Here is a 13,745-nt window from a genome sequence, read left to right as displayed (position 1 = left end):
ACTCTACGAATCACTTGTCAAAGCTGTTGAGCTACATTTGGACGATTTTTCACCCAAAAGAATAGTTTCTGAGCGAATGTTCTCTATGCTTTTCTATGCTTCGTATAAGAAATGGAAACAAGTTTGAAAGGCCAGGTCAGAAGAAAAATGTTTGCCATTCTAGACCTTAAAAAAGCTTGCTCTTGTATCATCTCATTACATCGTTTTCATAGGTTCTTATTTGTCAAGATTTACATTTGAAACAAATTTTTCAAAGTCGTGCCACCTCTGCCTCTGAAATAGATTCAGTCAGATCGGTATAAAAAAAATGTCGCTCTAAATAAACAAAATGGCATGTCAAAGTTGAATGGTACGCCGAACGAAAAGTAAATTGTAACGGAGTGCAGACTCCTTACAACGAGGGGCTGGGCAAACTTGATCAAACATCGAAAAATAAAGGTTGGATGAAAAAGTGCTCCCCCGTCTCTTAGAAAACGTGGACGAGTCTTTGTTGTCAGTCAATAACCGTACTGTAAAACCCTTTTTGTAACGTAGAGACGCTGTCAAAGACATAAAACTCGCCAGTGGCAGTCTCCTCTAATAAATCATTAACATTGAAAGTAGAGAGCGATAAACCAGGGCTCTGTCAAATGTTCGAGGATTAGGAAAGTATGCCGTCGTTAATATTGTAAATACTTGGAAAAGGGTAAACTGCCTGGGAAAAAAATTGAGGCTTGTAACGGGCAGCAATTCGCGGCTGCGCGGCTGAATTAACCTGGGCCATATTGTAGCAGCGACGAGATTAATTGTCTGCACCACGTGGCGCACCAAGTCCATCGTGGTTTCAAGCAATCAGTCGACTGGCCGTACCTCAACAATATGCACGAGTACAGCGTAGTAAAGTGACGAGAGGCCGCATCGGCTTGATCGTTAATCCGCTGGCGTTGCAACCTCCATAAAACGGGTATAAAACTGGTCGCAGAGGATCGATCGCTGCGCCACAGTCCCAGATGCGTCGGGTTTTCACGCAAAACGTCATCGCTTTCGAGCAAACGGTCACGGAGAGGCTCAGCGCGAGCAGGCGACCGTCGGGGCTGCGGGACGGCCTGCGCCGCTCGTTCAAGCTGTAAACGCAGGCAGCTCGTAGCTGCTCGTAGCTCTGGCGCGCGTTCGGCCGAGTTCTTAAGCAGCGCGCTGTTTTCCTTCGTGGACTTTCGGTTTCAAAATGACATGTGGCGCGCGCGCAGACAACCTTGTTGATCGAGGAAAAAAAGGAAAAGCTATAGCGCTGCCGTGGTGCCGCCTCGGTGTCGAACGCTCGCGTGTTTTTTGTCGAGGCGCAGAGCAGAGTGCGTGCCGCAATAATCCCGCGACAGCCAGTCGGTCGTGACGCGCGAGCGCGCCTGCTCGTTTACATAGGCAACCAATCACACGGCAGACTCGTTAATGTCAGGCTCCTCGCGGAGACAAGTCTCAATCAGCCGCACACTAAATACACTGTCCATCTCGCAGGCTGGCTTACGTAAGCCCGCGCAGTGCGTTTGCATCTACTTGCATCCACACGAGCGGCACGTTCGTGACGCTCTTTGCCCTCGCCTTCAGGTGCGATTAGTGCCCGAGCGCTCGCTCTCGCAACAGCCTCCGCGCGAGCCACCGTCGCGAGTGCGGTCCGGTATAAATGCCGAGCCGAGTCCAGCTCCGAGCACTCGCCAGCGTTTCGCTCGAGCGTCGGACAATTGCCAAAGTCCGGCGTCCGCCGGCCTCTCAAACTTGGACGCGCGACCGTCGATCGCCTCGTCCGCGACCTCTCCCGTCACTGTTCTCCGCGCCGACGGAAAACGGCCACTCGAGGCTTTTCCAGTCCCGGCCGCTCTCCTCGCTCGAGCTTTCCCACTCCGTGCCGGCGCGCGCCCTCGCGCGCGCTCATCTCGCTTCGGATGCCGATGCGGAGCCGCGCGCGCACCGCCATGCCCTCGGCACACTCGCTCGTGCCAGAGTCCGTCGACTGCGCGATCAGACCCGGCCGAACCGAGCTGCACCCGGTGAACCGCGCGAGCTTGCGTGCGCTGCGGGCGCGGCAGACCGGGAGCCCCCTGAACGGCGCTGGCGACGGCTGCTGCTCGTCTCCCCAGAGAACGGCGTAGAGTGTCGCGTCTTTCCTCGAGCCCAGGCAGAAGTATGCACGGACCAGTCGGTCCGCCGAGCCTCCTGTAACGGCAGGTTTCGCCCATCGGTAATGACGCGCGACCGCGAGCGACAGCGGACGTTGCCGCGCAGACGGCGGCCGCTCACAGACGATTAAGCGAACGAACGCTCTTGTTGCAGGAGACGATCAGTATCGCGGAGGCGGCGGCGCTGGCGGCGGAAGCAGCAGCGGCAGTCCTCCGGCGAGTCTGCTGGTGGTGCCGCAGCCGCTGAGCGTGAAGCCATCGCATCCTGCGCACCTGAATCCTCATCTTGGCGGAGGCCACTCGCACCCGCCGCGCAAGTACCAGTGCAAGATGTGCCCGCAGGTAAGAGCTAGGCAAGTGCGAGCGAGGGAGCCGAGGGGGCCGGTGCGCGGCGTAGCGTGACCGCCGAGAGGACACATCCTGCCTCGGCCCCCAACGCTGTCGCTGGCTGCGCGGCACCTTCTCCTGGCTGGGTTTTTTCGCGGCTCCGCTTCATCAGCCACCCTCCGCGACTTCCTCTGGTCGCGCGCGGCCCCGTCCAGGTCGCGAGTCGGCGCGGAAGGCCGCCGGGTCGTGCTCTCGGGCGCACCGCGCCGCCGGCACTCGCGAGCGCGCGCGCCCGGCTCCCACCGATCCGCCGCGGGCAGATTGCTTCGGGAGCGGAAAACCGCAAAGGCAGAGGAGCGGGCGCGAGGGCGGCTGCTGCGCCGGAGCACCGGAAGAGGGAAAAGTGCGCGCGCGCGGCGACCGATCGACTGTATAAAAGTCGAGGCCTTTTTACGAGGCTGGCCGACGACGCGGCGGCGCGGCGGCGCGGCGGCACGACCGCGCTGCTCGATGTAAATTGCAGCGATCCTCATGACGTCTTGATTTTACGATGCCTTCTTCAGCTCTCGGGCTTGTCGTTTTTTCGCTTTTTCACGGGCAGTGCAGCTGCGCGCAAAGCGGGCCCCGAAGCCTGCGCTCCTCTTGCTCATTAGTCCGCCACACGAAACGACATGCTTCTTGGCACTGCTGATGCAGGTAGCGCGTATTATGCTCCTCGAGCTGCTGCCGTTCACGGTATTCTTTTCGGAGCAACGCTCCGCTCATTAACGTGGAGGAGTTGGCTTTCTCGGGCTCGATGGAAAGAATAGCGTGGCGAACGAGTTACCGGCTAAACGAATGGCTGCTGTGTAATAAAGATGATGAAAGCAGCGGGCGCTCGAGATGGAAAGAGAGCGGCGGCCGTATCCTATAGAAGCGCGTCCGATCCGCATCACGGTAGCTCGGAACGCCACTGCGCACACCGACAGCCACTGGACACGTCGACCTGAGCTGCATCTCGCAGCCTCGCCGCAGCACAAAGGCACCCGCGCCGACGCGATTGCGCATCGCGCTCGCAGTCCGCGACTTGCGCGCCGATAATTTTTCAAGTGCTCTCTGCCGTTCCATTTGCCCGGGCGCCTTGCGCGCCTGCATATGCGACGGCTGCACCGTTGTCCCGGCAAATGGACTTCTGCTTGCACAAGCCCTGCCGCTATTAAGCGCCACGCTCTCTCCGCGCCCGCTGTCCGTGGATTTGTCCTCCAAAGCGTTTCATTTTACTGATTGGGCGTTGGCTTTATGCTACTTCGGTCGCACGAGTTGCACAAATTAAGAGAGACATTGATCCTCCGCTAATCGCCGCGTTTGCTTTTTCTGTTTGCGCTCTCGTTACTAATTGGCGGCAATCGTTACACCCCACCGACACTTTTTTGCCGCGACGAATAGAAAATTGCCCGATGCTTTTGCGAAATGAGAATTTTTTTTGTTTGTTGTCTGGAAGCAAGCCCATGGATCTGCTCGAGGGGGAGCGCCAGTGAATGGCGGAAGCACTGCGGGAATCAGGTGCACACTAGCAGCAGAGAGAGAGAGAGAGAGAGAGAGAGAGCGCGCGCAGCCTCCCACGCCAAACAAAAGTCCTTAAGCCTTAGACTGAACATGATACCCCATTTACGTAGCTCGCTCTCGGACCTAACATGCGTATAGGCCAGCCAAATTCTAAGTCTCTCTCACACGCACAGACGAGCTCTCACAATGCCGCGAGAGTATTACGTAACCGTCGGTCGAACGCGCGCGCGTACGAGAGCTGCTAAATTCTCATAATGCCGTGACCGGTCTATCGACGCGCGAGCTTCGACTCACTTGCTCATTCCCTCCCTCTCTCTCTCTCCTACTTCCCTTCTACAGGCTGCGCGTACTATGCTGACGGGCTCGACACCCATAATCAACTTATAATTGACACTTTGGGGGGGGGGGGGGGGGGGGAGAAAAAGAGCGACGAGAAAAGAAAAAAATCAGCGAGGAAGAGTGAATGTAAGTAGGCTCGATTCAGCTTACAGCTCGAGGCGAGAGAGGAGGAGAAGTATACAGCCGGCGGGAGCTTAATTTCCCGTATACTTCACGGCGTGATAACGCGTGACAATCCGCATTAGCTCGCAATCACGGGAGCGGCTTCTGGTAGTGCGCACGCTGTACAGAAACAACGCCATGCCTTTCCAATAGCTATATACACGTATATAGCAAAACGGAAGGGAGCGCCGACCCTCTCTCGTCTCCGATGCTATTCGTCAGGCTCCCGTTTTGTACTCGCCGCCGCCGCCGCCGCCGCCGCCACGCTGCTGCACCAAATTCCACCTTCCGACACCGCGCTCATTTCCACATTCAACAAGTTCGCTCCCTTTCCGTCTAATCGCTTTATACGCGCCTGTATAGCTGTGCCCGCGCCAGTAGCTGCCAGAGACTATATTTATTTAATATGAATTAAGGCGAACAGGTGGATTTAGGCTTTTTGGGCCGCGTTGTAATTGAAGTGCTGGCAGAAAGGCAGATTTTGTTTGTTTTTTGTTGGCGGCCGCCATGAGAAAAAAATTGAAAGGGCAAATGGTGGCTAGTGGCGGCGGCGGCGGCGCGTCCTTAAATGTTTTTTATTAAAAGTCGAGAGCAGAGCGAAGAGAGAAAGAGGTCGCGTGGCAATTGTGACGAGGCAGCTGGGGGAGCGCGGCGGGGACGGGGAAGAGATGTAAAAAGTTAAGATTCAGTAGGTAGTCGTGCGGCGAGCGCGGAAATTGGCCTTGCAGCAATGAATGAAGAAGCAGGCCAGAGAGGCGATCCGGAGGAGGAGGAGGAGGAGAAGAAGAAGAAGAAGAAGAAGAAGAAGAAGAAGACGGAGGAGGAGGAGGAGGAGGAGGTGGTGGCAGAGGAAGAGGGTGGAGAAGAAGTAGAAGACGAGCAAGCGGAGGAGGAAGCAAAAAGAGACCAGAAGCTCGCCGAGAGAGCTAGCTGATCGAGGCTGGGGCGCGCGAGCGCGCACAGGAGGCAAAAGGAAGGTCGGAGGAGGTGGCGCGCCGTGTCCCATAAGAGGCCGAGCAGAGCGGCAGCGGCAGCTCGCGGAGAGATACAAGAGCAAAGAGTTGAGCCAAGAGGAAGAAAAAGAGCGGGCTAAATAAGAAGGCCGCGCGTGGAGCCTCAGAAAGGATGCCGCTCGTAAATCTGTGCCGGGGCCTCATCACAAGCTGAATACTCTCCGCAGACTTGCCACTTGCTCTCTCGTTCGCTCTTTCTACCCGCGCGCCGCTCTTTTTTCAACGTCATTATCTGCCGCTGCCGCCGCCACTGCTCTCATCTCGTTCTTATGGCGTAGCGGTCAGCTCGTACAAGGTCGCAGTGCGTGCATGCGTGCCGCCGCTTGCGTGCGTGCGTGCGTGCGAGCCGACGACGGCGGAGAGTCGCTCGCGGGGCCTCCCGGCCGGTGCGCCGCTCTCTCGCGGGCTCCGGCTGCCGCGGCTTTTTGCCAGCGCCGCCGCCGCCGCCGCCGCCGCCGCCGCGACTAACGAAAATGGGCTCTGCACGGTAGCCGATTCCCCGGAAATTGACCAGCTATAAAATTAATTATCCGCTGTACTTTATCCTCGCCCTCGCGATGCGCTCGATTTGCTTGCATCTCCTCCCGCCCTCTTCTCTCCACTCCTCTGCCCTGCTGCAAGGCTGCACTGCCGCTCTCATCGCGCGACCGCTCCTCCTGCGCTAGCCTCTCTTTCTCTTGCGCGCCTCGTGCCTACGAGCTCGCCGCTCGCGGAACCACGCTGGAGAAGGGCCAGCATTACCGGCGACCGCCTCGCAATTATCTCGCTCTAGCTGTCCGATCATCGTCCCAGCGATCTCTCCGACAAATAGCTCCCGACCATCGTCTCCACTTTTCACCAAACCTACTTTTCTTTGCCCCCTTCGCATCTCCTCATCTCCTCGCGCCTTTGCCAGCAAACTCTGCCTGCTCCCCGAACGCGCTTCCAATTATCCTTCCTTTCTTTCTTGTCTCCTTTATTAGTTCGTTGTAGCGCGCGTTACGCTTACGCCAGACAACCCGTCATTCTCATAATCGAATCGCCATGCCAAAGATAACATCGACACGCACTTACATAAAACGCGTAGCGAGAACGAGCTTCGCTTAACAAAGCCTCTTCTTTTTCCCTAACTATTCATCAAAAGTCTTTATTTATTAGGCGTTTAGAGCCTAACTTTAGAAGCTTTTACGACACTTTGACTCTAATCTTATCTCTGCACCATCATGAGCATCACTTTCGACGGAGATAAACAGCAACGAGTGCAGATACGGTCGAGGCTCAAACTGACAACTCAATCGGATTTTAATTTTATTATCCAGTTTTCGACAAGTAAAGCTTCTTCCCTGAATCGAATGACCGTAAGTTTCGATTTATTGTCAGAATCGAGTTCGCTTCCTTGAGTCAGTTTTTTTTAATCGGAAGGAACAAATGCATTGGCCGCGGGATGCAGTTCAAGAGCAACAGAGAAGAACTTGTAGGAGACAAATGGGAAATAAGCTCTAGTGTTTCGAAAACTCGTAAATGGTAGTGTCCATGTGGACTTTGCTGCTTAGGCGAGCGGCTGCCATTGGTATATAGAGTTGCAATGACAAAAAAAAAGAGGGAAGAGGAAAAAAGTTGAAGGAAAAAAAGCCGTGAAGACGAGAGAAAAAGGAGAGAGAAAAAATCGGGCTAAAAAAAGGTCGTCTGTTTGTGTCGCTCTAGTGCGGTTAGTGTCGTCAAGTGGAGTGGCAGCAGCAGCGAGCAAGGTTGGCTCTCTCGGGGAGCCACAAGCAGTAGCAGCGAGTCGCTTCTATCAGCGGAAGAGTATCAAGAGAATAATCTGGAGAGCCTGAAGGAGCCGATGTTAGTTAAGCGCTGGCAATGGAAGCGAAAGAGGGAGCAAGCAAGCAAGCAAGCAAGCAAGCAAGCAAGCAAGCAAGCAAGGAAGGAAGGAAGGAAGGGAGGGAGGGAGGGAGGAAGGGCTTTGCCACCCTCGCAGCTCCTTTTCCTTCGACTCTGCGCGTCTCTCGCTCGTCGTGGCCATGTGCTCGCTCGCGCTGCTCTCCCTCCCCGCCTCGACCGTCGTTGCTACGTACGCGAGGAGCGCGCTCCGACGCCAAACATTCTCACACTCCCACGATCTTCCCCCCCGAGTCCGCCGCAGCGCCCCTCGCGCTCTATCAATTCCCAAGGCAAGAGGAGCCACGCATTACTTGCAAGATCGTCATCTCGTCAAAGGCGAGAGAGATGCTGCGGAAACGATAATGTTGAAACGTCCTTATCCGCGTTTGCCCAGAGTCGAGCGAGTGCGAAGCGCCGGAACGGAAGCCTGTCGCCGTTCGTTCGTTTGATTAATTCGAAAGTGTTTGACAATCGACAGCTGCCGCGCGCGAGCAGCGCGAAATAACGAGAGGCCGAGAAAGAGGCGTTTGATAGGATCGCGTGGAAGCAAGGGATCAAACGATCCAACGATATGGATGCGCAGGCGGGCGGCCGAGAGCTCTATTTGCTCGGATACCCATGTCAAGGTGTATAAGTAGGCCAGGGCCTGTCCCCCGCTGGCTGCTCTGGTCCGAATAGTGAATCCGCGCGAGCGGCACCGAGCTGGAGGGGGGAAAGAGCGCTAAAGAAAGAAGAGGGGCCCACTTCCTAGGGATGCTGCTGCCCTCGAAAGTCAGGTTCCCATGCTCCCTCCCCAGGCAGGCCAGCGGCTCCCGGCTCGATTCGGGCTGCTTGGCCAAAGGGAATGCAATCCGCCACCTGTCCTGCGTCCGCTCCTTCTGCTGGACCCTCAGCCAGGCGCCCCAATCTCTCTCTCTCTCTCTCTCTCTCTCTCTTCCTACGTAACATGTTGAACACGATCTCCTGACAACTCTCATTGTCCCTCTCGATGCGCGGCTCTCTTGCTCTCCGCGCACTCCCTACTCGTTTCCTCCGGAGCTGTCGGCTCGCTATTAATCTATCGCCCGCTCGCCACTACCGCCGGGACATTTCTCCGACTAGTTGGTCGGATAGCACTTACAAAACCGCTCAAACTCGGGTCAACGCCTCGAAACGTCACGGCTCTCTAGGCCGCGCTACTCGTCGCCGTCTTTCTCGGTCTCGCGCGCTCGCGAACAAGTATGCGTTTTCGCAATGATCGCCGCGCGCCGGTAATTGGGTCAAGCCGACTTAATTATATTTTATGCGTGATTGATCAACTTCGTAACGCGAGAGAGCTGTGCGCAGCCGCGCCATGCGTTGATTTCATCGGCGCGTCACACTGCTGGAAATGGCGCGCACTCGTGCCTTCGGCTACGGTAGCGGGCTAGGTGGCGGCGAAGCAGAGCCGCTGGACAGCCGGGGCGCCAGGATCTTGGACCAACGGCTGCCGCACGGTCGCGAGCAGTTAACCTGCTGACCTGCTGGTCCGAGCGCGGAGCCGCGGGAGAGGGGAGCGGCCGGTGGATGCGTCGGCGAGCTAGCGAAGGAGAATCTGGAGCGCAGCTCCCACGCACGGCGCCGCCAGCTTCTCTCTCCTTCTCTGTTTACCTGGTCCGAGGCACTGCTGCTAGGCCGCGCGCCATCCCACGCGTGCGGCCAGCCGCGGTGTCGCCGGACGATCGCCGCCGAGCCGGCGATCGACGATCAGCTTATCAGGGATCGCGCGCGCTGCCGGGCCGCGCTCGCGACAGCTCGAGCCGCTCTGCCGTTGCGGTTTTCGGGAAAAAGAACGGGGATAAAAAAGGGCCGACACGAGGCAGCGCTAGCGGCAGCGGGCGCGTGCCCAACGTCGAAGCCCTCGCACGCTTGCCCCTTTTTCTCTCTTTCTTTCCTTGCTTTTTGCCGTGGCTGCTGCTCGGCGGACGCCGAGCCATTTTTTGCGCTGCTCTCTCTCTCTCGCTCTTTCCCAATCTATATCTATTTATCGCTGCGGCGCTTGGCCCTCGGCCTGCCTCTGCGCTCCCTCGTTGCCGCGCGCGCCAGCATAAAGGCCCCTCGGAGAAACCGCGACTGAGACAGATAGATATGAAAAGGTGTGTCGGGATTCGTATGACCGTTGCAGCGGACACTGGCTGCTTCTTTTTTTACGCGGCAATATCCGACCCCACTGAATTTATGGCTAGATGGGTTTTCGAAAAATTCGGAAAAACGGATGAGAGGCAGCAGCTTCTTCCCCTCGCGCGCGCGTGACGCTCGTTTTTTATGTGTACACGCGGGCACCCTACCTATGCCTGCATGTGCCTATGTGCCGGTGCGGCGGGCCCTTCTTGCTCGGCGCGCGACCGAGACGTTGCTGCCGCTGCCGGGCAGGCGAAAAAAATGAATATAAAAAACGACAAACCGCTTCCTTTCCGGGGTCCACGAGCCGAAACGCACACTGCGACCACGCGCCACATGCTCCTGCCTATACGCTCTTTTTTTCGCTATTTTTTCGGCACTTCGCCCCTCGTTTTTCCATTCGAGTCGCTTTGTGTCCATAGCTGGCTAGGTGCTCGCACGATCCAGCTTTGCTGGCCAGGAGCAGCAGCAGCAGCAGCAGCCGCGTCCGACCAATCTCGCCTACTTGTCCGTTTATCCGCACACTCTAACCGTCCATACTTCGCCGAGAGCTGGCAGCATTCAAATTACCAACGGTCAGTCGTCTCTCTGCGCAGTTTCGCCTTGAGCTTTGTTCGGCGCTGCTTGCGTCGCGCCGGACTTTTCCACGCGAGCCCAGGGCGTGCTCGTGAAAAGCGGCCGCGTCGCGGACGCGTACGCGCACAGGCGCGCGCTCGATCGGGATCAGCATTGTCCAAGATGTTTGTCCCGGTGTCAGAGTAAAATGTTGTCGAGACGCATTCATAATGACCTGTGTAATCAGGCGTGAATGGCGGCTAATCGTCATGGGCGATGGATAAAAGTGATATTTTCCTTCTTCCCCTGATCGTTGAATGGACGCGCCGAGAAAAGCCATGGGGACCGCGGCTTTCCTGCGATTTGAATGACGGCTCGTCGAGCCGACAATGGGAAATTCGCACAGCTAAACGGATTACAGATGTTTTTATTCGGTGACAGGGCAGCAGCCGTCGTCGCGAGAGGGAGAACGCGTCGCGCCGATCGCGCGCCGATCGACCCGGCTCATCTCATCTCTCTCCGTGGCGTGGCTGCACAATGACGTGAGCCAGGCGCGCTGCTCGGCACTCGCTGCCTGTCGAAAATATCCAAAGAAGCGCCGCGGGATGAGGCAACTGGGCGAGAAAAAGAAGCACGGTTTGTCGAGCGAGTAGAGCCGGACGTTTAACGTCGATAAAACATAGCCGATGCGCGCGCTGATCAAAAGGAACGGCCGCAAATTAAGGGCGCTACATCACTCGATTTATCCCTGCGACAGGGAGACGGAGAGGAAGCATCATATCGACGACGAAAGCATGTCTGTATGACGCTAGCCGCTACTTTTTTCCTCGATTACACCGCCTACCTCTCCCAGCTCTTCTCTCTGTCTCTCTCTCTCTCTCTCTCTCTCTCCCTCTCACTCGCGTATCTCTCGTTTTCTTTTATTACGTGCAGTGCTTCGCACAGCTCGTTGCGCGGCAGAGGAGACGATCGAGCGTCAGACGCTTCCAACAAAACCAAAGCAACGCGAGGAAAAAGTAAAAGACGCCTGCAAGCGCAGCTATCATTCCGTCTCGTTTTGCGGCAGAAGTTGCAGGCGGCAGCGCAGCGCCGAGGCAGGCGTGCAACATGGTCGCGATCGTTGACGGGGCTGCCGTTGCCGCAACGGCAGCCCCGTAAGTCTTCATTTGCGGACCGAGCGGGGCAGGTCCAGTCCCGGATTCGCGCGTGCACAACGGCCTACGCGTTGAGCATCAAAGCCGCCGAAGAGCCACTTGTCCCATTCGCTTGTTTCTTTTTCACGCGATTCGACACGCAGCCTGCTTCCTTTCGACTTCCGTCCTCCGCAGCGACAACAGCCTCTGACTCCTCTATCTTTCCACGGCGCTCCTTCTTGCCCAACTCGCTCGCTTCTCCTTTCTGTGCTCGTTCTTTTTCTCGCTCAGCTCCCCGCATAAGATTTAGACTCGCACTCTCTCTCTCTCTCTCTCTCTCGCCGCGACTTATCTCTATCATCTCGGCTCGTTCTTGCGGCTGCTATTTTTTATCACTGCGGCTTCCGAATAATTGAGCCCTTTTTCATTTCCAGCCATCTTCATTTCATTCCCTTGCCGGCCACAATCGCAACACGAGAATCTGCTAATTGATCTCTGCATGAGGAAAACATTTCTCGCTTTTTTTGGCTTTCAGTTTTTTGTGCGCGCCGTTCTTTGTTGCTTTTTTCGGTATGGGTGCAGGTGCCAAAGCTCAATCGTTCGGAAGCCAAAACATCGTCGGAACGTTTTTTGTTCTTCGTTTTTTACTCTGCCCCCCCGATGCCACTTGTGCAATCAAATTATGACGTCGAGTGACTTTTAGTCGCGCGCAGAGGAAAAAAAGGGGAGAGTAGCGGGAAAAAAGCATCGAAACGGTGCAAGTGCCGCTGCTGCCAAACATCGCACCTACTCGGCGACGCCGCTACCGCTGGCGCAGTGGCTCCTCGCATATGAATAGACATTAGGTAAACAGTAGAAAAAGCGAGGGCGGTGACTCCGCCCGCTGACCGCAAAAAAGGGGCCTTTTCGAGTCGATCAGCTGGCTACCTTGGCGCTACTGTTCCTCGTCCTTTGCCTTGTTGCTGCGGCTAGAGGTGGCTGAGGCAAAAAGGCGCAAAGCCTGAAAAAGTAAAAAGGTCGCTAGACTTGTCTTTCCCTTGCAGTGGTGCGAGCGCGCCAGAGGAAAAAAAAGATAGATAAGAAATGTGGGAAAAAGCCGTAAACATAGACGTACGGGGGCAAAGCTTCCTACTGGCGGAGCACAGCTCTCGTTTCTCGCTCTGATTTATGGCCATTTGCGGCGCTATCTCGCGCTCGCCAGTTTCCCAACTGATCTTTGCCTAATCGACGCTTTCAGTGCTGCTACTCGCGGCCCAACCTCGATAAGGAGCACTCGGGTGTGACAAAAAAAGGAAGCGAGGCACTTGCGCACCGATTGATACGGCCGGCGACGCGTTGCCCGCCGGTCGATGCAATCCGTGGACGCAACTGCGCGGCGCTCGCCTAGTCGGGGCGCGTTGCCAAACAACGGAGCAACGGTCCCGGCGTCGAAGCCCTTTCTTTCGGGCCTTTAGTCGACGATCGATCAGCCCTGTTGCCGGGCCCAACGCCACTGCCAAGCGCACGCTTACAACGGGAACGTGCGGCTCTTTGACGGATTTCCGATGTGTAACACCTTCCATTCTGTGGCGGCAGCGGCACACGCGCTCAGGCAAGGGATGCGCAGGCAAGCAGCCAGCCAACCAACATACGCCGAGTATCGAGCTGCGATTGAAAGCAAACCCTTTCGACTGCGCCAGTCAGCAGCTCGCTACCCGATAGCATTGTTCCGATAGCTCGGGCCCCCAACTCTATTGAGCTATCAAAATATTAAGGGCCTCTCTCTCTCTCTCTCTCTCTCGACTGCTTTCGTCAGGTGCTCTGGATTTCTCCCATTGTCGGCAGCTCCAAAGGATTCTAGCTGCCAGCGCCTATCGATTGCCCTTTGCACCAGCGCGCTCATTGACTTCTGCCTCTGTCCCACTACCTGCGCGCCATACTGCATCTGCTTGTACACCGCAAACCTTCGACAACAGGTGCCACTGCTAACGAGTGGCGCCTCGTTAATAGGGCATAATAAAGATCTTGACCTCGTTCGCCAAAGGACGCTTTCGCAATCACAAGTTGAGCGGTCATCGTCAAAAAAACGTTGCTGCATGGACGAGAGGAGCCGTGACCGAGCGCTTCCGGTGAATAACGTAAAGGAGAAAGGTGTATAACGAGAGACGCAAAGAATCGCACGCATAGAAGCGCAATCCGGTAGTTAGAAGCAGCGCGGAACAAGTCCGTTGCTGCGGTTTTCGCGCCAACATTGCCATTCGACAGATGGACCGGAGATCGAGCGGCGCTGGCGATTGGTCACCGCTATGCTTTTTCCTAGATCCCGCTCTCGGTCGATTGGCGCATCGGAGGCGCGTGAAAAAGCTGGAAAAAAAAGATGCGGGCCAGGCAGGTCCCGCGCGACACTCGCACGCGCGCGGAGCAGGGGCGAGCGAGACAGCGCTCACCTGGCGTCGCTCGCTCGCTCGCTCGCCGCGGCCGGCGGCAATGAGCTAAGCGTAAAACATCCCTCGTATGCATATGAGAGGGGCGACGCTTAG

The 13,745-nt window shown here is 56.5% G+C and overlaps 1 protein-coding gene across 7 annotated transcripts in view; it reads left to right on the top strand.

Moving 5' to 3' along the window:
- The window catches only part of LOC131669207 (vacuolar protein sorting-associated protein 11 homolog), a 215,219-nt gene that overhangs the window by 153,206 nt on the left and 48,268 nt on the right, over window positions 1-13,745 (top strand). For all 7 annotated transcript variants that reach the window (XM_058943935.1, XM_058943934.1, XM_058943936.1 and 4 more), the window contains exon 5: window positions 2,305-2,492. In XM_058943935.1, the coding sequence (XP_058799918.1) occupies window positions 2,305-2,492 (188 nt within the window). The remainder of the gene's footprint in view (window positions 1-2,304; window positions 2,493-13,745) is intronic.

The sequence above is a fragment of the Phymastichus coffea genome, unplaced genomic scaffold (genome assembly GCF_024137745.1).
Source record: "Phymastichus coffea isolate CEN01 unplaced genomic scaffold, Cenicafe_Pcof_1.1 PCOF00088, whole genome shotgun sequence".
Taxonomy (NCBI): Eukaryota; Metazoa; Arthropoda; class Insecta; order Hymenoptera; family Eulophidae; genus Phymastichus; species Phymastichus coffea.
This window is presented reverse-complemented; position numbering and strand designations above follow the sequence as displayed.